Source organism: Artemia sp. Qi Xiang Cuo, chromosome 2 (genome assembly GCF_049724085.1).
Source record: "Artemia sp. Qi Xiang Cuo chromosome 2, ASM4972408v1, whole genome shotgun sequence".
NCBI classification, from domain to species: Eukaryota; Metazoa; Arthropoda; class Branchiopoda; order Anostraca; family Artemiidae; genus Artemia; species Artemia sp. Qi Xiang Cuo.
In genome coordinates, this window is record NC_142795.1 from 19,245,060 (window position 1) to 19,270,089 (window position 25,030).

The 25,030-nt window shown below is 35.1% G+C and overlaps 2 protein-coding genes across 2 annotated transcripts in view; both read left to right on the forward strand.

Annotated features, from left to right (window-relative positions):
- Positions 1-14,830, forward strand: part of LOC148954977 (tRNA (adenine(58)-N(1))-methyltransferase non-catalytic subunit TRM6-like) — a 26,851-nt gene extending 12,021 nt beyond the window's left edge. The window contains exon 6 of the mRNA XM_089104152.1: positions 14,638-14,830. Coding sequence (XP_088960278.1) covers positions 14,638-14,830 — 193 coding nt within the window. The remainder of the gene's footprint in view (positions 1-14,637) is intronic.
- Positions 1-25,030, forward strand: part of LOC148954976 (uncharacterized) — a 137,870-nt gene that overhangs the window by 109,597 nt on the left and 3,243 nt on the right. The gene's annotated exons all lie outside the window — the stretch shown is intronic.

The following is a 25,030-nucleotide window of genomic DNA, read 5'->3' on the forward strand; positions in this document are numbered from 1 at the left end:
ACAACCAAACACTACTGAAATATTACAACTCTTGTTTTTCAATTTTGTAAATTCAAATGAAATATTAAAAAACATGAAAATGTAACTGTGAAAAGTTAAACCACGAGCAAACGCTACTGAAATATTCCATTTCTTGCATTTCAACGACAGAAATTCGAAATGAAATTTGAAAAATCAAGAAGATGCAACTGTGACAAGGTAAACCACAACCAAACACTACTGAAATATTCCAACTCTTGCATTTCAACGAAAGAAATTCAAAATGAACTTTGAAAAATCAAGAAAATGTAACTGTGACAAGGTAAACCACAACCAAACGCTACTGAACTATTCCAACTCTTGCATTTCAACGAAAGAAATTCAAAATGAACTTTGAAAAATCAAGAAAATGTAACTGTGACAAGTTAAACCACAACCAAACGCTACTGATATAGTCAAACACTTTAAGTACAACGAAAGAAATTAAAAATGAACGTTGAAAAATTAAAAAATGTAACTATGACAAGGTAAACCACAACCAAACACTACTGAACTATTCCAACTCTTGCATTTCAGTAAAAGAAATTCAAAATAAACCTTGAAAAATCAAGAAAATGTAACTTTGACAAGGAGAAAAACAAAAAAACAAAACTGAAATATTCCAACTATTGCATTTCAACAGAAAGAAATTCAAAATGAACTTTGAAAAATCAAGAAAATGTAACTGTGACAAGGTAATCCATAACCACCCGCCTCTTAAAGAGTACAACTCTTGCATTTCAATGAAAGAAATTCAAAATGAGCATAGAAAAATCTAGAAAGGGTAGTAGTGAATAGGTAAACCGTGACCATAGACTAGTGACCAATCCACAGTTTTGCTATTATAGGCACAAACCACAAAATGAGAATTGAAATATACAGAAAATGAAACTGTGACAAGGTCAACCATAAGCAAACACTACTGAAATAGACCAACTCTTGCATTTCAACGAAAGAAATTCAAAATGAACTTTTAAAAATCAAGAAAATGTAATTGTGACAAGGTAAACCACAACCAAACACTCCTGAAATATTCCAAGTCTTTCTTTTTAGTTAAATAAATTCAAAATGAACTTTGAAAAATCAAGAAAATGTAATTGTGACAAGGTTAACAACGACAAAACACTATTGAAATATTCAAACTCTTGTATTTCAACGAAAGAAAGTCAAAATGAACTTTGAAAAATCAAGAAAATGTAACTGTGACATGGTAAACCACAACCAAACACTACTGAACTATTCCAACTCTTGCATTTCAACTAAAGAAAGTCAAAATGAACTTTTAAAAATAAATAATCTTTAATTTCATCAATCTAAACCACAAGCAACCATTACTGAAATATTCCAACTCTTGCTTTTCAACGAAAGAAATTCAAAAATGAACTTTGAAAAATCAAGAAAATGTAATTGTAACAAGATAAAACACAAACGAACCCTACTGAAATAGTCCAAATCTTGCATTTCAACGAATGAAATAAATAATGAACTTTTAATTATATAGAAAAGTTAACTTTTAAAATGTAAACCACAAAAAACCAATACTTAAATAGTACAAATATTTAATTTAGACAAATTAAATTCAAAATGAACTTTGAAAAATCAATAAAATGTATCTGTGATAAGGTAAAACTGAGTCTCCCACTACACGTAAAGCTCTTTTAAAATATACACAAAATAATAATTTAAAAAAAAAAATTTCTTTTTTAATGACAACAAAGTAAAGAAAAAACCACACGGAATCAGTCAACTGAGTCTCTCAAACCCCTTAAAGCTCTTTTAAAAGATACAAAAACTACTAATTTAACAAACAAATTTCGTTTTAAATGACCATCAAGTAAAGAAAAACCACACGGAATCAGGCAACTGAGTCTCTCAATCCCCTTAAACATATTTTAAAATATACAAAACCTAATTAATTAACACAAAATTTTCTTTTTTAATTACAATAAAGTAAATAAAAACCACACGGAATCCGGCAACTGAGTCTCTCAATACCCGTAAAGCTCTTTTAAAAGATACAAAAACTACTTATTTAACACAAAAATTTAGTTTTTAATGACCACCAAGTAAAGGAAAACCACACGGAATCCGGAAACTGAGTCTCTCAATCCCCGTAAAGCTCTATTAAAAGAAACAAAAACTACTTATTTAACACAAAAAGTACGTTTTTAATGACCACCAAGTAACCAAAAACCACTTGGAATCTGGCAACTGATTCTCTAAATCCCCGTAAATCGCTTTTAAAAGATAAAAAAACTAATGATTTAACATAAAAACTTCGTTTTTAATGACTACTAAGTAAAGGAAAACCACACGGAATCAGGCAACTGAGTCTCTCAAACCCTGTAAAGCTCTTTTAAAAGATAAAAAAACTACTAATTCAACACAAAAAGTTATTTTTTTTTTTCCCACATTTAAAGAAAAACCACACGTAATTAGGAAACTGAGTCTCTCAATCCCCGTAAAGCTCTTTTAAAATATACAATAACTACTTATTTAACAAAAAAATTTGTTTTTTAATGACCACCAAGTAAAGAAAAACCACACGGAATCCGGCAACTGAGTCTCTCAATCTCCGTAAAGCTCTTTTAAAATATAAAAAAACTAATTATATAACAAAAAAATTTCTTTTTTAATCACCACCATGAAAATAAAAACTACACTGAATCAGCCAACTGAGTCTCGCAAACCCCGTAAATCTCTTTTAAAAGAAAAAAAAAATTATGATAAAAAAAAAAAAATTCTTTTTTAATTACAATAATTAAAAGAAAAATCAAACGGAATCCTGCAACTTAGTCTCTCAAACCCCTTAAAGCTCTTTTAAAAGATACAAAAACTACTTATTTAACACAAAAATTTCGTATTCTAATGACCATCAATTAAAGGAAAACCACACATAATCAGGCAACTGAGTCTCTCAAACCCTGTAAAGCTCTTTTAAAACATACAACAAACGACCACCAAGTAAAGAAAATCACACGGAATCCGGCAACTGAGTCTCTCAATCCACGTAAAACTCTTTTAATATATAAAAAAACTAAGGATAGTAAACAAAAATTTCGTTTTTAATGCTCACAACGTAATAACAAACGACTTGGACTAATTCGACTGATTCTCTCAATCAACGAACAGATACTATAAAAGTCACCATATCTACTAATAAATTACACAAAATAAGTTTTTAATGAAACACAAGTAAATTAAAATCACACGGAATTAGGCAACTGAGTCTCTCAAACCCCTTAAAGATCTTTTAAAAGATATAAAAACTACTTATTTAAAACAAAAATTTCATTTTTAATGACAATCAAGTAAAGAAAAATCACACGGAATTAGGCAACTGAGTCTCTCAAACCCCTTAAAGCTCTTTTAAAAGATATAAAAACTACTTATTTTAGCACAAAATACAAGCAAGCAAATAACATGGGAATTCCTATACACGCAAGCAAATAATTGAGTTATTTTTACGTCACAATGTTTCAACTTAAAATCATTCTAATTATAGCATCCCATTTCTCTTACTTTAATTACCTGTTACGCTTTATTAACCATCGGAAGTGTAACATCACACGGAATTAGGCAACTGAGTCTCTCAAACCCCTTAAAACTATTTTAAAAGATATAAAAACTACTTATTTTAACACAAAATACAAGCAAGCAAATAACATGGGAATTCCTATACACGCAAGCAAATAAATGAGTTATTTTTACGTCACAATGTTTCAACTTAAAATCATTCTAATTATAGCATCCCATTTCTCATACTTTAATTACCTGTTACGCTTTCTTAACCATCGGAAGTTTAACCAACGTAAATTATGTTATAGACAATACTGGTTTAATCTCTTGGCAAAGAGTGTAATGACCGAGTGTAATGACCTGTTTACCTAGTAGAAAAACCTGTTTGGTACGGGGGCCTTGGCAAATTCAATAGATGGTATATACTTATGTTATCCACGAATAACATACAGGATAGCCTATACCAGTCCGAAGATACATAAGGGGCTCCATTACTTTTCATAAAACTATCGAAATCATTAACAAACAAGGATAAAATATTAGGAGACGAAGAATATCCTTGTCTCATACCCACACGAACCGGTCTAGAAAATTTTCCCATAACCTTCACAACAAATTTCACCTTCCGATACATATCTTCTATTATTGCTACAAAACAAGACGGCAAGCCTATTTCTAACAAACTTTCAGTTAACAACCTCCTATTTAGCGAATCAAAAGCACTTTTCAGGTCTAAAAGGCTACGAATAGCCGATCATTTTTCCCTCTAGCATATTTCCTTCTCAATATATCCAAAGTAAAATATGGTCAACAGTGCTGAATGTCGATCTGAACCCTGCTTGCATTGGGCTAAGTATTTCCTCCTTATCTAACCAATCTCTTAGCCTAAATTCCAGAGCCTTACAAAACAATTTACTTACTACAAAAAACTTTCCGAAAAATAAGTTTTTCAAACAAAAGTAAAAGAAAAGTAAAGGCTATTTTAAACGTAATTTTATAAATAATTTTATAAATAGCTTAATTGATAGCTATTTTAAGGCTATTTTTTCAAAGAAAAGTAAAGGCCATTTTAAACTTAAGCTCAGCAGATACAAATACCTCTTAAAATACAAACTCAAAACGACCAGAAATTACTATTAAAGAATAAATGAAGCCCAAAACGAACAGAAACTAAATAAACGATCATAGCAAAAACATGCAACAAGTAATAATATAAATGAATAAATAAATCTTAAAGCGCGAAAGGAACAAAAATCACTACAAACAAGAGTTTGGGTATGACCTCCTTCTCTAGTTGTAGAAATCTAAAACCTTCTGCGTCATTAGCGCTTTGCTGAAAACCAATTTTATGACAAATATTGTCTTTTGTACTTAATATTGAAAATAAACATTAAAATTGTAGTAACATTATGAACTGATGAGCTTTCAGCAATTAATATCATTATACATCAAATATTCAGTTTAATTTATTAGCTCTTTTTAAAGTTGTTAAAAACGAATACATTTTCACTACAAACAAGTGTTTGGATACTGCCTCCTTTCCTAACTGTAAATAAAAACCAAAAGCTTACTGCGTCTTTGGCGCTTAACCGAAAACAAATTATATTACAAATATTTTCTTCTCCAGTTCCTACAGCATTAAAAATAAAAATACAATTACAATGTTACAAATTCTTGGACTGATGGATCTTTCAACAATTCATATCATTATACATCAAATATTCAATTTAACGTTGCTTATACTGTCCAAGACTGTTTAAGACGCATATAGTTTTAGTGTAAAGCGCCAATGACGCAGTAGGTTTCAGACTTTTACAGTGAGAGAAGGTGGTCATACCCAAACTCTTGTTTGTAGTAATTTTTGTTCGTTCCAAGCTTGATTTGCATATTCAATTTAAGTTTCACTCGTTTTAAGATTTATTTATTAAGTTATATTAATATCAATTGTATATTTTTTTGCATTAATTGTTTATTTAATTTCTGCTCGTTTTAAGTTTCATTTATACTTCAATAGCAAAATATTTTTGTTTTTTTGTTTTAAGCTTGATATTCATATTCAATCTAAGCATTACTTGCTTTAAAATTTATTTATTCATTTATATTATTACTTGTTTTATGTTTTTGCTATGATTGTTTATTTAATTTCTGTTCGTTTTGGGTTTCATTTATTCTTTAATAGTAATTTCTGGTTATTTTTATTTTTAATTTTAAAAGGTATTTGTATCTACTGAACTTCAGTTTAAAAAGATCTCCACTTTTCTTTGAAAACTTATTTTTCGGACAGTTTTTTTTAATTAATTTTTGTTCGTTTTTGATTGCAAAAAATTTCAGGTTTGTAAAAAATCCTTATTTAAAAATCAAACTTAAAAAAAAATCAAATATTCATCAAAGTATCAAAACTGGTATCAAAGTAAAAATATCAAAGTGGAAAATAGGGTTTGTGTCAACCTCGGAGTTTTTATTATCTGATGTTTGAACTATTTTTAACAAAATTGCTATCTCAAAATTTTATCGGATGGGTTTGATGAAAAAGGGCATGTGAGGACAAATTAAGCTTTGGTATCTTTTGAATCTTTAAAAGTGAACTAGAATTTTCTATTTTCAATCAAATGAGCCCTCTCTGAAGTTTATACGAGTATCCCTTCTATAAGAACCATATATATCCCCAGAGTATAACTTACAACGCCTGTCCCTGGGCCCTGGGGGGTTGTCTTGACCCTGGAGTTTTAATATCTGATGGTTAAACTATTTTTAACAAAATAGTTACCTTAAATTTTTATCGGATGGGTTTATCCATCCGTTACGTCCAACGGCGTGGAGGGCGGGAGGGGCTAGTTGCCCTCCGATCTTTTTTCACTCTGAGAAAATGAACTTCAACTTTTAATTTCCATTGAAATAAACCCTCTCTAAAGTTTATACTAGCATCCCTTTGATAAGAACCACATACGGCCCCATGACATAGCTTACAATGCCTGCCTCCCAGGACTTGGGGGGATGTGTCGACACCGGAGTTTTGTTATCTGACCTTTGAACTATTTTGAAAAATGGCTCTCTCAAAGTTTTATCAGATGCGTTTGAGGAAAATAGGACGTGAAGAGGGGGGCTAGTTCCCCTCCGATCTTTTTTGACTCTTAAAAAGTGAACGAGAACTTTCAACTTCTAATCATATGAGCCCTCCGACGTTTATACGAACATACCTTCTATAAGAACCATATATGCCCCCAAATCAATGCTTACAACGTCTTCTCCGGGCCCTGGGGGGGGAGGATGTCGACACAGAAGTTTTTCTTATATGACCTTTGAAGTATTTTTGACAAAATGGTCTTACGTCAAGGAGTCTTGTTATATGATCTTCGAACTATTTGTAACAAAATGGCTACCTCAAATTTTTTGTCAGATGTATTTGGGGAAAAAAGGGCTTGGGGGGCAGGTGCCCTCTGATCTCTATTGGCTCTTAAAAAGGCACTAAAACTCTCAACTTCCAATCAAATGAGCCCCCTTTCAAGTGTATACGACGACCCCTTCTATATGAAGTGCCTCTGGGAAAAAAATTAATGGAGTGTGGGGGGAGGCTAGCTGCCCTCCAATCACTTTTGACTCTTAAAAAGTTAATTACAATCTTCCATTTTCAATTAACTGAACGCTCTATGTATTTGATACGATTCCATAACAACCATATATGCCCCCGGGGCATAACTTACAACGCCTACCCGGGCCCTGGGGGGCTGTGTCGACACCGGAGTTTTTTGTTATCAGAACTTTGAACTATTTTTAACAAAATTTCTATCTCAAAATTTTTATCCGACGCATTTAGGGCGTGGAGGAGGGGGGGGGGGCTAGTTGCCCTCCGATCTCTTTTGACTCTTAAAAAGGGAACAAGAACTTTCACTTTCCAATCAAATGAGCCCTCTCCGAATTTTATACGAGCATACCTTCCATAAGAACTCTAATGTCCCTAGAGCATTACTCATAACGCCTGCCTCCGGGCCCTGGTGGGTTCCGTCGACACAGAAATTTTTCTTATCTGACTTTTGAACTATTTTTAATGAAATGGCTATTATAAAAAATTTTATCGATGGGCCAGGGGAAAAAAGGGTGTGTGTGGGGCGGGGGGTTAGTTGCCCTCAGATATCTTTTGACTCATAAAAATTGAACTATAACTTTCAATTTCCAGTCAAACCAGCCCCCTCTTAAGTTTATACGAGCATCTCTTTCATAAGAACCATATACGCCTCCAGGACAACACTTACAACGCCTATCCCCTGTGCCCTAGAGGGGGGGGGGGGTGTTATCTAATTTTTGAAGAATTTCCAAAAAACTGGCTATCTCAAAATTTGTAGCGGATAGATTTGGGGAAAAAGAGCGTGGAGAGGGGGGGGATAGTTGCCCTTAACTCTCTTTACTCTTAAAAGGTGAACTAAAACTTTCAATTTCCAATCAAATCAGCCCTCTATGAAGTTTATACAAGCATCCCTTTCATAAGAACCATACATCCCCTTAGAGCATAACTTAGAATGCCTTCCCTTGGGCCCTGGAGGGGGGGTTGTGTTGACACCGGATTTTTCCTTATCCGACCTTTGAACCATTTTTAACAAAATGTGTATCTCAAAATTTTCATCAGATGGGTTTGGAAAAAGAAGGCGTGGGGGGGGGCTAGTTGCCCTTCGGTCTCTTTTGACTACTAAAAAGTGAGCTCAAACTTTCAATTTCCAATCAAATGAGCCCTCTTTGAAGTTTATACGAGCATCCCTTTCATACGATCCATATACGCCACAGGGCATAACTTACAACGCCTGCCCCCGGCCCTGGGGGTTGTGTCGACACCTGAGTTTTCGTTATCTGACTTTTGAGCAATTTTTAACTTAATGGCTATCACAAAATTTTTATCGGATGCATTTGGGGAAAAAAGGGCATGGGGGGGGGGCTAGTTGCCCTCCAATCTCTTTTGACTCTTACAAACTGAGCTAGAACTTTCAATTTCGAATGAAATGAGCCATCTCTAAAGTTTTTACGAGCATCCCTTTAATAAGAACCTTATATTCCCCCAGGGCATAACTTACAACACCTGCCCTTGGGCCCTTGGGGGCTGTGTCAACCCCGGAGTTTTCGTTATATGGTCTTTGAACTAATTTTTTTTTAAGTCTATCTCGAAGTTCTTATCGGAATGGTTTGAGGAAAAAAGGGCGTGGAGGGGGGAGGAGGCTAGGTGCCCTCTAATCTCTTTTGACTCTTAAAAAGTGAACTAGAACTTTCAATTTTTAATCAAATGAGTCCTCTTTGAAGTTAATGCGAGTATCCATTCGATAAGATCCATATATGACCACAGGGCATAACTTACAACGCCTGCCCCCGGGCCCTGGGGGGCTGTGTCAACACCGGAGTTTTTGTTATATGCTCTTTGAACCATTTTTAACAAAATAGCTATCTTAAAGTTTTTTTAACAAATAGCTATCTTAAAGACATATTTGGGAAAAAGAGGTTTCGGGAGGGGGGGAGCTGGCTTCCCACCAATATCCTTTGACGCTTAAAAGGCTACTAGAACTTTCAATTTCCAATCAAATGAGTCCTCTCTGAAGTTTATATGAGCATTTCTTCCGTAAGAACCATATATGCCCCCGGGGCATAACTTATAACCTTTGCCCCTGAAGACTGTGTGGGGAGTGTCCTTCTCAAACATATAATTTCCAGAACTTTCAACTACGTTCAACAAAATGGCTATATCAAAATTTCGATTGGATGTTTTTGGGGAAATGGTGGGGATGGAAGAGGTGTCAGTTGCCTTAGAATCACTTTTCACTATTAAAAAGGAACTAGCCATTTAAATTTCCAATCGAATGAGCCCTTTCTGAAGTTTCTACGACAACGCTGTCTATACAAAACCTTATATGCCCCCAGGGCATAACTTACAACCCTTGCCCTTCGGGCTGTGGGGGGGAGGTTGACATCCTCAAAGACCTAATTTCCAGAACTTAAAAATACGTTGAATAAAAGGGCTTTATCAAAATTTTGATTGGATGTGTTCGGGGAAAAGGTAGGCGTGAGATGGGGGTCAGTTGCCCTCTAATCACTTTCGACTATTAAAAAGGGCACTAGCTCTTGAACTTCCAATCGAATGGGCCTTTTTTGAAGTTTATACGACAACGCCTTCTATAAAAACCTTATATGCATCCAGGGCACAACTTGCAACCCTTGCCATGAAGGCTGTGGGGGAGTGCCCTCTTCAAAAACATAATTTCTGTCGGGAAATCAACTGCGCTGAACAAAATCGCTATCTCAAAATTTTGATTGGTTGTGTTTCGGTACTTAGTGGGCGTGGAAGGGGTGTTAGTTGCCTTCCAATCAATTTCAAATATTAAAAAGGGCAAAAGCCACTCCAATTTCCGATTGAATCAGCCCTTTTCGTAGTTTCTACGACAACTTCTTCAATACGAAGTGCCCTGCTCTAAAGGGAAAAAAATAATAAATAATTCATTGTGCCAACATCGTTCTTATATAGCCCCCGGGCATAACTTAAAACCCTTGCCCTGAGGGTTGTAGGGGAGTGTCCTTCTCGAAAACATATTTTCTATCGCTGAACAAACTGATTCTATCGCTAAATCAACTACGCTAAACAAAATGGCTATCTCAAAATTTTGAATGGATATGTTTGTGGAAATGGTGCGCGTAGGAGGGGGGCTAGTTTCCCTCCAATTACTCTTGAACCTTAAAAAGGGCGCTAGAACTCTCGATTTTCATTTGAATTAGCCCTCTTTGAAGTTTCTACGACGACTCCTTCCATTTGAAGTACCTCTGGGGAAAAAGAAATAATAAATAAATAATAATAATAAAACATTATAGGAGCCCTATGGCCTTTATAGGAGCCCTATGGCCTTATAGCAACGCTATAGCGTTGCCTCTGAAAGAGGCACTGCTACCGAAGGGCCCCATGAGGGAGGCCAACAAGCTTTCTCCGCTAGAAACGAGAAAATTGCGGATAAGAGGGGTATTAAAGTTGTCCTTCCTAACCTCAGGGCCATTGTAAATATACCATCTGTTACTCAACACGAATTACCATTCATCTTTTTTAACTGAACCCAAATATCTTGTTGAGATACATGCCTAATTAAATTGTAATCATTCTGTCTTAAAGGATATGTTCCCGTCCCCGGACCTAACTCTCTATCCTCTGAACCATTTGACTCATTCGCCATGGCATATTCTGACGACCTATTGTCAAAATAATCTGGCCACGTCTAAACTGGCGGGATCTCCTCTTATTCCCCGGCCCTGGATTGAACATTTAACTACCGACCAAAACTCTCTAGGGTTATTCACACCATAAGCTCTTTTAAGCTATATTTTACACTCTCACAACATAAGCTGTATTCTAACTTCTTTCGGTTGTCAATATGCATATTTGAATTACGCACTGATAATGGCAAAATTTGTGATTTGAATAGTAAATGTGGTCTCAAGCAACAATAGCTATGTATGAAAAAAAAACAAATAACAAAGTAGAATAAGAAACACCCAGATCATTTTGTTATTTTTCGTGGGGCAACCTCCAAAACCTTAATCGCAGCAATTTTGTTTACGTATTGTCTTGTTTTTTACGTACTTATCTCGTATACTATACAAGTATTGGACATTTGCTAAAGCTCTTCTGTCGGCTGAATCAAACGCCTGTCCATAATCAATAAAACTGAGGACTAAAGGGTTTTGATGAATCAGGCACTTGCCAATTACGAATTGAAAATTCGTAACGAGTACGAATCGTAATCGATTCGATCGATTACGAGATGAAATTTTGGTTGACACACCGTCTCCCCTTCCTAAAACCACACAGTCCTTCTCTTAAAACCGTATATTCAGCATCTCTAAGTCACAGTAAAGTAAATAATCATACCAAAAACCTAGATAGGAGATAAATAAATATATGAATCTCAAAAAGACAAGAAATTAAAGTTAATAATCAAATCAAACTTAAAATTAACTGAAATTACCGCAAACAAAAGTGGGGCTTCCGTACTCAAAACCTTTAAGGGACATTGCATTATTCTTGGTCGTTACAAGCCAATGCAACCGAAATTAGTCTTGAATTCATCTTCTACATAGGGGTCCACCCGGCTAAGAAGCTTGTGGCGTCATTTTAAAGCTGATTGGAGATAAGAAATATAACGCTTCGTTTTGTTCATCCAAAATCGTTTTGTCCTTTTTGGTCTGGAATGACTGACGACATTTGAAGCCAAGTAACTAGGCTGAACAAAGTATCCTAGTCCTAAGTTATCTGTAAAAAAAAAAATTGAGCCTATTCTTGGGTAAAACAGTTTTTTCAAGCTTCTTCTATGCAAGAACTTGACCAAATAGCTTAGTTTTAAGCTTTCAAAAAAAAATTCAGTCCTTTTCAGACGAATGAATAGGACACAAAATATTTTTTTTATTCTTATATGGCACCATAACCAAGAGAAGCAACTTTTTAAAGATGCTTGTGTTATATTATCTCGTCAGGGTGTGATGTCATTATATACTGACGGTCCTGACGTCATGATAACTAACATCATGATATAGTTTTACCTTTTACGTCTTTATGATTATAATCAACGGCTATGACTTCATTCATCGTCTTGTATACAAAAATACAGTCTTTTTTGTCAAAAATTGATTTTATTTTAAATATTATTTTTTAATTATAAATGGCACTAGATACAGCAATTTCCTTTAAAATGAGCCCTTAAACGGATCCCTGGGATGTTTCACTGCCCCACTAGCTGCGGAGAAGAAAAACAGAAAAAAGAATAAAAGGTGCTCCCCACGCGAAAAAAGGAATTTTCCTTGTTTTTCGAGCCATTAGATTTTCCTTGTTGTTTATGCCAAGGATCTGTGAGCTTCCTGTTTAGGGTTTTTAGCCAAGGCAATTCAGATGGTGTACTTTGTCCGACAAAATTCGACAAATTTTTAGGGGTTCTCGGCTATTTTGTTTGGTTACTATGGGCCAGGTTCGTCTTTTACGAGATTGCAGCTATCACTGCAACTACGATCTCTTTCTCCAAACACAATATTATGAGTCTCCTTGCCCTCATGCTCTGTGATATATTAAAGATGCGTTGTTTTGTTAGCCTGTGTGAATATACTGTCTTTCGATGTACTTCACTACTTTGCAGTGAAAAGATTTTAAGTTCCCCTTACGCTAATAGTTTAAAAATTATAAGATGGACTGGAGACATAATTTTTTTGTAACGTCTCCTCCCTCTAAACACACTACAGAAAGATCTTTTTCCTCCTCCCTCTCCCCACCATATCAAAAGTAGGCCTACCATCTCCATCCCACCTATTATTCCTAAGATGTAATAGACGTAGTATTTTGATCTCTTGGATGCCATGCTTTTCCCGATCAACCTCTGACCATCCCCTCAAACTAAGCTTTGGGGTTTATTTGGTGCCCCAATGCTCCCTAAAAACTTCAGCTAAATTCCATAAGCTGTTCTCGAGATAAAACGCCAGCCATACTTTAGATTTAACTTGTACTTATAAAACTAAAAAAGACAAAAAAAGCTGATTGCCATAGGAGCTTCTAGTGTAGAAACGTTTTAAATGGATTGGAAGACAACAATTATAAGCTTCACCTAATAAGAATTTGAAGTACCCTTGCCCCCTCCCGCAAACACTACCTAAAAATTAGCCGCATACCCAGACTATTAATGAGATATTGCGGATTTACTATTCTGATCACCTGGGTATGAAAAAAATCTTTAATTTTACCATTTTTTCTACTCCTAAGCCACAATTTGAGGTCCATTTGTGGTCTACTCCGCAAAACCCCCTGAATTTTAATCTTCATCCCCCAAGCCGTTCTTGAAATATCTGAATCTCATCTTTTCAAAATCCATGTGTGCTATATTACCTTGCCGGTGGCTATGTTGCCAGAAAATACAATTTTTGTGAAAAACTGTATCTTATTTGAATCCATCATTTTCGACCCTCCCTAAAAAAAGACACTAGAACTTTCAATTTCCAGTCAAACTAGTCCTTTCCTAGGTTTCTTAAGTTACCTGTTTTTCTTTTTAATTGAAATGATATACGTCTGACTCAAGGAGAACTATTTCATTATATGACTATTTTACTAAATGACTATTTAAGTCAAGCATGTTGTGAATTTTAGGCTAGTAGATATACAAAGTCTACGAAAAAAAAACACATAAATTTAGACTTACCTGTTTTCATTTCTTAATTAAAATAATATACGCATTAACTAAGGAGAACTGTTTTTTTGTGCGGCTATTGTGCTAATTGACTATTTTAGCCAAGGTTATTGGGCATATTAGCCATATTAGGCTCGTTGATATACAAAGTCTACGAAAAAAAGACAAGAACTTAGAATTAGTTATTTTTACAAAAATTGGTGAAAACAAATGTTCAACTCTGATTACTGGTAAATTTACGCTATTTTTGGTTTTGAAAGAGGAGAGGGAGTAGAGGGAGGTTCAGAGGAAGACTTTTCTGAGGGTAACTCAAAACAGGGTTGGGGTTATTGGCTAAAAGCGAAGGTATTTCAAAATCTAAGCCGTCAGTGACGTCACTCTGTAAGCTGAGCCAGAGTCGACCCAGCTCTAGATGGGTGCCTGGAGAAATCTGGACAATGTAAACAGGAAGGGCATGCGAAATCATAGGATGGCTGATCCCCATCCCCTATTTCACTTCCTGGCTGATGGGCCAAGAAAGTGAAGATCAGCACCGCCGGATTCGACCTTGAGGGTCTAGTGCCGTCATACTTTCACTTTTTTTTACATTGTTCCTTACTTATTGCTTATTTATAAGTCCGTCTGTATGCTGGTATTTCCATTCCTTGACTTTGTTTTTCAGTTGTCTTTTTTTATTTCCTTGTTCTTGTTATAAAAATTAATGTTATCCCAAAGCCGTATTGTATCATAAAAGATATCGCTGTAATACAACTACCAAATAATGTATTTGTTGTTTTGGGAAATATACTAAAATCTTATCAATTTTCACTCAATATTTGAAAAATCTTTATTGAACAAACAAATAATGTTTACTGAACCATTTTCGTTACTTAGTTTGACTTCTATTTTGTATGAAGTCTGCTCAAGTTTGCTTTTCTTGTAGGAAGTTTACTGAACTTGAACAGATAATTTACCATTCCGTTATACCTCAGTTATTCCCTAATATTGACTTGAAAACTTCAAATCACCTCAACCTAGTTAACGAATTTTTAATTTGTGAAATCTATGAAATGTTGACAAAAGGTAAAATCACGTATGAACTAACCGAATTGCAAACATGGCTTTCACGGAATTAGCATGAGATGTTTAAAGTACCAGAATTGTTGAATATTTCTTAGTAAATATTAAAATCCATTTATCTGAATTTACAATTAACCTTAACCCAGGTTCCTTATAAGTCATTCACACTTTTAGATTGCAGCATCCAGACAACATTTGTTGTCTTTAATGTCAAATATGGTCATCGACCGTGACGAATGGATGGCCTGTTTCACAAGAAAGATCCATCGCTTGAATTTAACCTTAGCCTTAAAAATTAACAAATTTCAAAATTTTTAAATCTATCTAATTTTGGTAGAATTCAAAATTATTTATGAAAACCGTAAATTATGAAATGGCTCTTGCGCGATAAAATTGTGCAAGAACTTCAAATCTTGAAGACAAGCTTGTCCGAGATGTAAATATACGAGCTGTTGGAATGAAGTCAGAACATAAGTGAAGCTATCTCCAGACAGGAGCGTCAATCAAGTTGGAGGCAGGCTAGGGGTATATATCCTTCCCTATCTCGCCAGATTTTCAAATATAATTATTTTGCCCCCTTCCTCTATGTTTTTGTAAATTGACTTCGCTTTTACCTGGTCCTGAGCTCAGTTGCTAAAGAATAGGATCAATGACGTCGTTTCTCATCCTGGTAGATTTTTATTATCGTTTTCATTGTTGACACTCCTTTAAAAGAATGGTTAATATCAGACACCATCCTCAGCTGCCACAAGACACCATCCTGAGCTGCCACAAGACACAATTCTCAGTTGCCACAAGACACCATCCTGAGCTACCACAAGACACCATTCTCAGCTGCCACAAGACACCATCCTCAGCTGCCACAAGACACCATTCTCAGCTGCCACAAGACACCATCCTCAGCTGCCACAATAACCACAATATCCACGTATTTTTAGTTTGTCTTTTCCTTTTACTGACCGTAGTCCCGTTTGTTTTCATCATGTTGAGATTTCTCTCTCTTTTTGTTTTTGCACGAGTTTTGTCATGACTGTGATAACAAGATTTAAGAACCATCGCCAATTGGAGAAAAAAGGCCATGACAGATATTCTGAGAGAGAGGCAAAGCTGGCATAAGCCTTTTTAAGAATTTTATAAAAATGATGTCATTTCACTTGTTGATAGATAGGGCAGAACTATGGTTGATAGGCATGGGAAAACGCCTAAAAAAAGTTACTTCAGTGAGAACACTTGTAAGGTTGCCCCTACTTACAGGGCTAATAAATTTGGTAGTGTGATACAAACTGAGGCGCTGTGTAAGAGATCGGTACTCAGAATTCAGTGACAACTGATTTTATTTACAAAAGAAGATAAAAAGAAAAATATTCTAATTCTGTTTATGTTGAATATTTCCAAACCTATTCTAGGTCTAAGGTCTAAAGATCTACTTGTTTAATCCGCCAATGTTTACCGAAAAGAAAAGATTAATTTAATCTTAGGCTAATGATTGTTTCTACTTAAAAAGGTTACACTTGAACAGCTAGTCAAGGCTTGAGTTCTGGGTTATTAAAATCCTTTAGTTCAAGCTATTTTTGAGCTAAGCTAAGAATAACCGTACTTGCTTTTAATTCGAATTTCATTAACCCAAACCAAGAGATTCTCTTATTATTTCTTGAAAAGGCTGTGTATTGTTTAGACCTTTATTAAGCTTTAACTTTAGCAGGGAAAGCTTAATTTAAAATATCTGGACATAAAGGTTTGGAAATTCTTACGCTGATATTATTGTTGCCTTTTTCCCCCAACCTACCTGTATAAACATTAAGGTCACCTTTGTATAAACATGCAGTACGGGGTTAACGAAATTAAAGAATGATTAAAAAGGGAACGGTGTTCCTCTTCGTATAAATGTCTGAATATGGCCCAGAGGGGGGGGTAATTAATGTTATTGTCCGATAATTCCAATTTTTGGATATAAGGTCTTTATAAAGTCAAGCTAAGCCTCAAGGGACTCTAGGCGGACAAGGGGAAGCACAGATGGCTCTCTTAACTTTCTCTTGTTGGTTAAGGTTTTCTTTCCTCTTTAGACCCTCAGTTATTCAAAGCTTAAATTTCTGAGAGGAAATCTAATTTGACTTATTCTGACCTTAAAATGCTGTTTTGTCCAAACGGCTCAAGCCTTGTCTAGGTGGAAATACTACCGAAACTATAAGCCCAAAATCATCAACTTAGATTTCAGCACTAGTTGTTATTAATTTCTCTTATACACGTATTAAAGTTATTTCCAAGTGACAGAAATCTTTAGAGGTTTTCTACTTATTTTAACTTTTATCTTCAAACTTTTATCCCCTAGGGGAAATTCAGACAGGCAGTGGTAGCTTATCATAATTACAAAGTAAAACATTTGCTCTTTGTCAGATCCAAAAAGAGACTACTACGTTTTGATTCCTGAATCCATATTTTTAGTCCTCTCTTATTTTATTCTTTTTTCCTGTCATTGGTCAGAGACCAGTTTAATAAACTCATCATAATAGTTCTTTGTTCAAAAGAATAGTTTCCACTTTCTCTGTAAAAATACTTTTTTTGTCATTTGATACAAGTCGCGTAATTCTTCTTGTCATTGACCTCTTGAGTTTGAAACGAAGGTCCGGTATTTGCATTTTATCGCCCTTGATGGATCAAAGGTATTCTTATTCAAATGTAATGTTTTTTCCTTACTATAGAAAATTAATGCTTTGTTTCCCTTATCATTAATCAAAGGTCATACTTTGCTATCTTTACAGATTAGTCAGGTTGTGAGGGCTATCCCAGATTTACAGCACCTTCCACACTTAAGATTACCAGTACAATTATTTTTTCGTTATGAAATTGTAACTTTGCTAAGAAAAAATTTAGTTAAATCTCTTCTTGTTCCACAGTTATAGGAAAGCCTTGAGACTTTTGTTTCCTATAGTCGAACCATACTTTTTTCAATGTTTTAAATATTATTCCAATTGAGACTAGTCCTAATAAAGATAGAAATAGATTAGAGGTATTTAGAAAAAATGTCCAATAGCTAGCTGTTTTCCTTCCTTTTTCGTCCTTTAAGGAAATGTGCATTTTTCTTAGCTCAGCTATGCCAATCTACATCTTGGAGTTGTTCTGGAAATATATTGCAATTAAATCTTCAAATTCTTTGCTCCATTCGTTTTTTATACCAGCTACAGAGAGGTTTCCTTATAGGCTAATTATCGATATGTTCCAAGGCGCCATTTCCCGTGTAATCTGTCCCCTAAACATACTGTTCATCTTTAACCTTTCTGCAGTTAGACAACATTCTTCTAACAATTTTACTACCGAGCTGCCTTTTTATATGGGAGCTTAATGTTTTTTTTCTGTTTTACATTCGAAATGTATTCTTATTTCTTCTTTGAAAGGAGATGTGATTAAATACTTTTCCCTTCCAATTCTTTGGATTAATATTTTATTTTCCTTTATAATTTTGGTTTGAAACTCTTTATTAATTAATGCATTATTTTCCATATAGTTTGCTAAACTGCAGGAGTTCATTTGTGTGCTTCTAATAATAAATTGGTGGTTGCACAATAGTGGTATACTCTTTAAATTACATCTTTTTTCTATATTTTCATCTTCTAAAAAATATCTCGTTTGATCTTTACTTAACCCAAAAAATTTGAACTCATTTTCTATTTGAAAGAAATACGAAGTTTTTGACACTGGGAACGGAATGCTGAACATTTCGAACATTCTGAACCCATCTTGTTTATTTGATATAGAAAAATCACAAATAACCAACAATTTCAATTGTTGTGTCACCACATTGCAGCTAGTCGATTTATAAAGTTCCAGTAAGCCGTAACGCCTATAATTTACCGATATTCTATAGCCTATTGGTAGGGAATTTTAAGGTTTTGCCATTTTTCCGCTGAGAAAATCCTTTAAACTAGGATCTTTATAATTTAGTGGTTTTGATTTAGCCTTTCTTTTATGGATAAATCTTTCTTGTAGGTAATTATCAACTGTTTGCACCGAAGTATTTCCTTCCGAATTGTCATTTATTTCTTCACTGGTTATTTCATCCGTGGGTTGTAATTGAGGCTCTGGTAATCTCAATTCTGTGTCTGTTCTTGCGTTACCAGAACCATTCCCCTCACTCGAAGTCGTAATGTAAGGCTGGTTTACACTTTCCAAATTGTTTTCATTTATTTGGTTTAATAAACTCCCCTTTAAATTAAATTGCCAAATATTATGGGGATGTCTTCCTCTATCTGTGTTTTATTCATTTGCTCCCCTTCAATTTCGTCTGGTATAGGATCTAAGGGCTTGTCATCTACCTTTGACCTTTGTTTTGCTATCTCGGGGTTTATGGCTAAAAACCTTTCATGGTCGTTTATCTTTTTAATTTTTCTTATATTTACCAACCTATGTTTACCGGTTTTGAGCTCCCTTAGTAAAAATAAGTTTTTATATAATTCTAATAACACGAGATACTACCCCTAGAAAGAATAATTTTTTTATGAACTTTCTTGGATGACGTGCACAAAATTATTAATGAACACTTCAATTCCCAATATTTTTTTGTTGTATTGTGCCTCTTGACCTTTTCGGACCCTTTTTAATTCATTCATACATATTTGTCGGCTGACAAATACCTCATGAACGAGATTAGATACCCATTGATCTTCTGAACAGAACCCCTCCCTTGGATTAGAAACAATGTTGTCAAATACTGATTTCGCTTCGAAACCATGTAGTAGAAAATAGGGTGTATGTTTTCTGCTAGCATCTATACTAGTGTTTAATGCTAATTGTATGAATGGTAAGAATTCACTCCAATTTTCTCTATGTATCTCATCGTGGTAGTGAGTTAGTATTCTTTTTAAACATTTTACTCGATTTTCTGCTAATTCATTAGATTGGGGGTTTCTTGGCGATGAATGTATAATTTTGAATCCTAACCTTTCGGCTATTTCATTAAAGGTGTTACTCGTAAAGCATGTGGCATTATCAGACAATAAGAAATCCATATTTACAAAATGGGATTTGATTTCATTTATTATAAATTCCATCACTGATTTTGACCTGAGGTCTTTGGCTGGTGCTATTACTGTGTACTTAGTGAAATGCTCTACCGCAATAATTATATATTGGTCACCGTTAGCACAAAGTTGTAGTTTTCCCGTGGTATCCATTGACCAGATATTAAATGGGTGGTCAGGGAAAATACTTTCTCTCAATTTAGGATATATATTACTACCTCTATTCCTCCTTAAACATAGATCACAATTCTTTACCGCCTCCTCAACTTGGCAGTACATATTTTCAAAAACACAACTTTGTTTTAACTTATTCAAATTTTTTACAGTCCCCATGTGTGCTCCTAGGAAAAGACTCGTATGCATAAGATTAATGATTTCTCTAATTATTTTTTTTGGTAGGATGATTTGAAATTGATGCATCTGTTTCCTTTTTTCTGAGTCGTCTATTGCATACAATATTCCTTCAACTAGGATCAACTGAAGATCTCCTAACCATTTCACAACAAAAGGATTCCCTTCCCCTAAATTTGAAGTTTCTGGTCTGTTGTTAATTTGAGCTCTCCCCGAAAAGTCAAATTTTGGAAATTCTTCCTGCGGCCTACCCCTCTTGGTGCCTAGGTCTGCGGGTATCCCAGACCCAGCCCAATTATCCATGCTAGTGACCCTTTCTATAGTCCTAGTCTTTGCAAGCTCCACCGCCCGAGCTTGTCGTATCCATAACGGCTCGTCCCTCTTCGAGTCTGATTCTCTGGACGTTTGGGATTCGACCAGATTATCCTTAGCGCCAGTAACATTTACGGTAGTTCTTATCTTGCCAAATTCCACCATCAGAACTTATTCTTTACAGGCTTCAATTTCACTCCTCTCTAAAATTGACCTGCTGTCAGTAACACACGCATGCGTCCTGCCCTTTACTTTTACCTCTTTCAGTTTGCCGTGCATAGACCCAGAGGTTAGGCATCTATCCCTGTACCCAGGCTTGTTCCTTCTTATAGAAGGAAACTCCTTTTCAGTATTACTACTGAATTCATCCCCTTTCCATGGTTTGATAGCTCCGGGAATGTTTGAGCTACCCGTATTTGACTCACATCCCTCACAGGGCCTGGTCAAACCAGTCTGGCTCGACTGTTCATTTCTACCCTCTTTAGACTTTTCATTATTTTTATCTATATCCTGGGGAGATTTTAAGCCTAAAAGGGTATTTTCTAATTTTATTATTTCATTTATTGCCACCTTAATTTCAGGGTCTTCAAATTGAAATCCCCTCATCTCTTCTTTACCAATCCCAAAAACATCAATGGGTTCCTCGTCTCCTAATAAGACTAAATATTCTACTTCTAACTCATCAAAATTAATTGATCTATTTTCCTTAACAAATTGTGAGCTGCACAGTCTACAAATATGTGAGTTCTCGTGGCCCATAAATACCCTTTTTGGAAGTGCTTTAGACTTTGTACTAAGGCAAAAAGTTCCCTGTTGTGGTTATCAAACCTTGAGGCTGTACCACTAAGAACCTTTGAATAGGTTGCCACTATTCGAAATCTATCTGTCGTTTCGCATTGTTGCATTAAAATTGAAGCAATACTTTTTTCCGAGGCATCTGTGACAAGGTAAACTTCTTTGTCTTTATCTGGAAATTCTAAAAAAAAACTATTTGGATTTAATAATTATGTTTTTAACTTTTTAAAGGCTACGCTTTGTTCTGGGCCGAAAATAAAAGGAACGTTTTTTCTAGTTAGTCGAATTAAAGGTTCGTCTAATTTTGTATAATTATGATAGAATCCCCTGTAGTAGCCTGTTAAGCCTAGAAATGACCTAATTCCTGTGACGTCACTTGGTGGTTCTAATTTCTTTATAGTTTCTAATTTTTGTGCTTGTGGTTTAACTCCTTTTGTGGAGACTCGAAACCCTAACAAGTCACACTCTTCCGAAAAAAATTGAGAGTTATCAATATTAAGGCTTGGATTAAATTTTATAGCCTGTTTCAAAGTTAGTTCAATATGTTTCAAATGTTCTTCAAAGTTCCCTGACGTATGTATTGTCAAGTCATCTACATAACTTGATAAAAATGAAGAAAATTCGGGTCCATAAACCTGATTTAAAAATTCAACAAAAGCGTGGGGCGAGAAAACTGACCCTTGTGGCACGCGCTTAAATACATAAGAAATCCCTTTATTTGAGAAACTAAAATATTTTTGGCTTTCTTCAGCTATGTTACAGTGATTAAATCAATTTCTAATATCAATAGTTGAAATGAATTTGGTTTTATTAGATGGATCAGAGATGACTTCTGAAATTCTTCGAATACCCCACTGTGAGTCTTTTATCGCCTTATTTATTGCTCTTAAATCTATGAGGAACCGACTATTACTTTCATCCAACAAGTTTTTGGTGGAATTTTCCCATCCTTTCCTGGTTTTCCTATGGAAAATATTGGAGCTGTATATTCAGAACGTCTTATTTCAATTATTCCTACTCTCACCATTTCGTTTATGTGTTTTTGTAAGCATTCTGTCATTAAAAACGGTAAAGCGAATTGTTTGACACACTTAATAGGTATATCTGGGTCTATTTTTACCTTATATCCTGGAAGGTCATTTTGCCCTACATCATAAGGTCCAGTTGCAAAGGCTCGTTTCAATTTTAATAAGACTGTCTCTACTATTTGTTTTCTTTCTGAACTTAACGGACCCGTTTTAATTCTCTTTAAAAATTCACTGTCTTCCCATCCTATTTTATCCTCCTCTATAGCGAGGGATTCCTCTTTATTTTCTATTACTCCTGCTGCTAAGAGAGTCGCATCCGTTAAATATTCATTGTTTATCACCTCATAATAACCAACGGTTTTACCTCGTGGTAAGTTTAGAGGTTCATCGCTAGTAATAAAATAAATTATTTGTATTGCATCGTTGTAAGTTTCACGCAGCTACGGAGATGTGTATAAATGTTTTTGAATATTCAGGGTAAACCTTATAGTGTCACAGTGAGCTGAAAAGGTTTCTGTCTGATTTGAAAATTTTACCTTAATGATGTCGAAATAATTTGCCAGAATACAGAGTTGTTTTGCCATGTATGCCAATTTCCTTCCTTGAAATTTGTTCCGTAAAAAACGCAAGGGAATTTATTTCCTCCGTACTTGTATTTCCTAAAGAGATTTTATTATATTTTAAATTTAACGTACAATCAAGTTTGTTTAAAATATCATATCCTATAACTACGTCAAATTTCAAGTATGGGACGACTGAAAATTTCCAAAATAATCTTTCATTCCGTTTTGCCTCATCTGTAATGCAGAATGCTACATTTATTTCTCCTATTAGTGGTAAAGTCTCTCCACTTAAAGATTTCACGTTTCGGGAGGATGGTTTGAGGCGTCTACTAACCTCTACTTGAAATTTTTGAAATATTTCCTCCTTTAATAAGCTTCTTTGGCACCCGCTATCTACAAAACATTTTACAAAATTTTGGTCTGCTATTTTAGCTGTCCACATAAATGGGAAAGAACTTGGCTCAGTTTTATTTTCCTGCAATGCACTAAAACAAATATCTTCATTTTGGTTAGAAGGAGGGTTTGTGATTTTATTTTCAGGGTTGGGACGTACTTCCTCTAAGTCCTGCCTGATTAGTTCTTTTTCAATAGGATTTGGTGCCATACATTTGTCTGCATTATGCCCGAATTTTTGGCACCTTATACATGCTAGACTTTGCCAACAATCTTTCCGGTAATGTCCGGGTTTTCCACAATTCGTACACTTTGGGATTTTGCAATCCAGTTTCATGTGTCCCAGTCTCTCACAATTAAAAAATTTTCCTTTTTCATACTTATAATTGCCCTTGTTTTTATATTCTACTCTGTGGTTAACTCTAGGTTCTTTAGCGGAATTTCTGTCTCTTGAGTCTACTACTGCTGCTCCCAGGGACATATCTGTAGAGTCCCTATATATTAAATCTATTGCTTCGAATCTTTTTGCAAGTGTTAATAATTCATCTTGGTCGTCCGAGGCCTTAGATTGTTCTAATACTCTCCTTCCAATGGAAGGGAGCATGTCACCCTTGCAAATACTCATCGTAATGTCATTTGCTCTTATACCAGGAGAATTTTTTGCATAATCTATTGCCTTTCCCCTGATCCGGGAGTAAAATTGGTGTACTAACTCAGATGGCCTTTGTTTTTCAGAGAGCAGCTCCCGTGGTTTTTATGCGGCTGAATGTTAATGTTAGAAGGCATCTTACAGTAGTCTTTCTAATTTGTCCGATTCCTTAGTTTTATGTACGTTGGGAATTGAAGCAACTCGTTGTATACCTCCTCCTATGTAAAATTTAGCTTGCTTTATCATAGCAATATCATCGTTCCCTAATCTCCTCTGTATTTGTTCAAGTGTGATAATGCATGAATGGATTTCATTTGGATATGTTAGTAACGAGATGGGGGGCGCTTGCTCCACAAATAGTTTTTGAAGCCTGTTTGTGACTGGGGCGTCTCCACATTGCTCTTGTAGGGCGTTTATTTTAGCTTGTGCGATCTCTTCTACTCTTATTCTCTCCTCTTACGCTTGTCGTAGTTCAATTTCTAATTCTTTAATTTTGTTTTCATTGGAACTCATGATGGATCTATTCTTTTCAATTCTTAGCGTTGGAAACGTTTTGATCCCGTATAGTATTTTAAGTCGCTAAAATGGGTCTATTTATATATTGTATGAGAATTTTCTCAGTACCTTGATTTAAATTTACCCACAAGTTTAGTATTATAATTACACACTCTTGAGGATGATTAACCTATGACCCTATTTAAGTAAATTACAGACGATTCGGAAACTAGAACTTGTAGCAAAAAGAAAGAAAAGGAGAAGAAAGAAAGAATCTTAGGAAAACAAAAGACAAAAGTCTGTCTGAGCTTCCCTTTTAGGTTAAAATTTCCTTTAATGAACACTTTTTCAAACTTTTCTGTCTTGGATAGGTTTGGAAAACTGAATACACTCTTTCTTGTGAGGAACAGGACTAAATTGTACTAAATTTTATAAATTTAATTAATCCTCCCCCACTTAAACGAAAGTTGTACCGAACTTGAGTACCGCTGCGACCAGTTGTCCCAAACCTGAGTACCGCTGCGACCAGTTGTCCAGAACCAGAGTACCGCTGCGACCAGTTGTAAGGTTGCCCCTACTAGCAGGGCTAATAAATTTGGTAGCGTGATAAAAACAGAGGCTTGGGTAAGAAATCGGTACTCAGAATTCAGTGAAA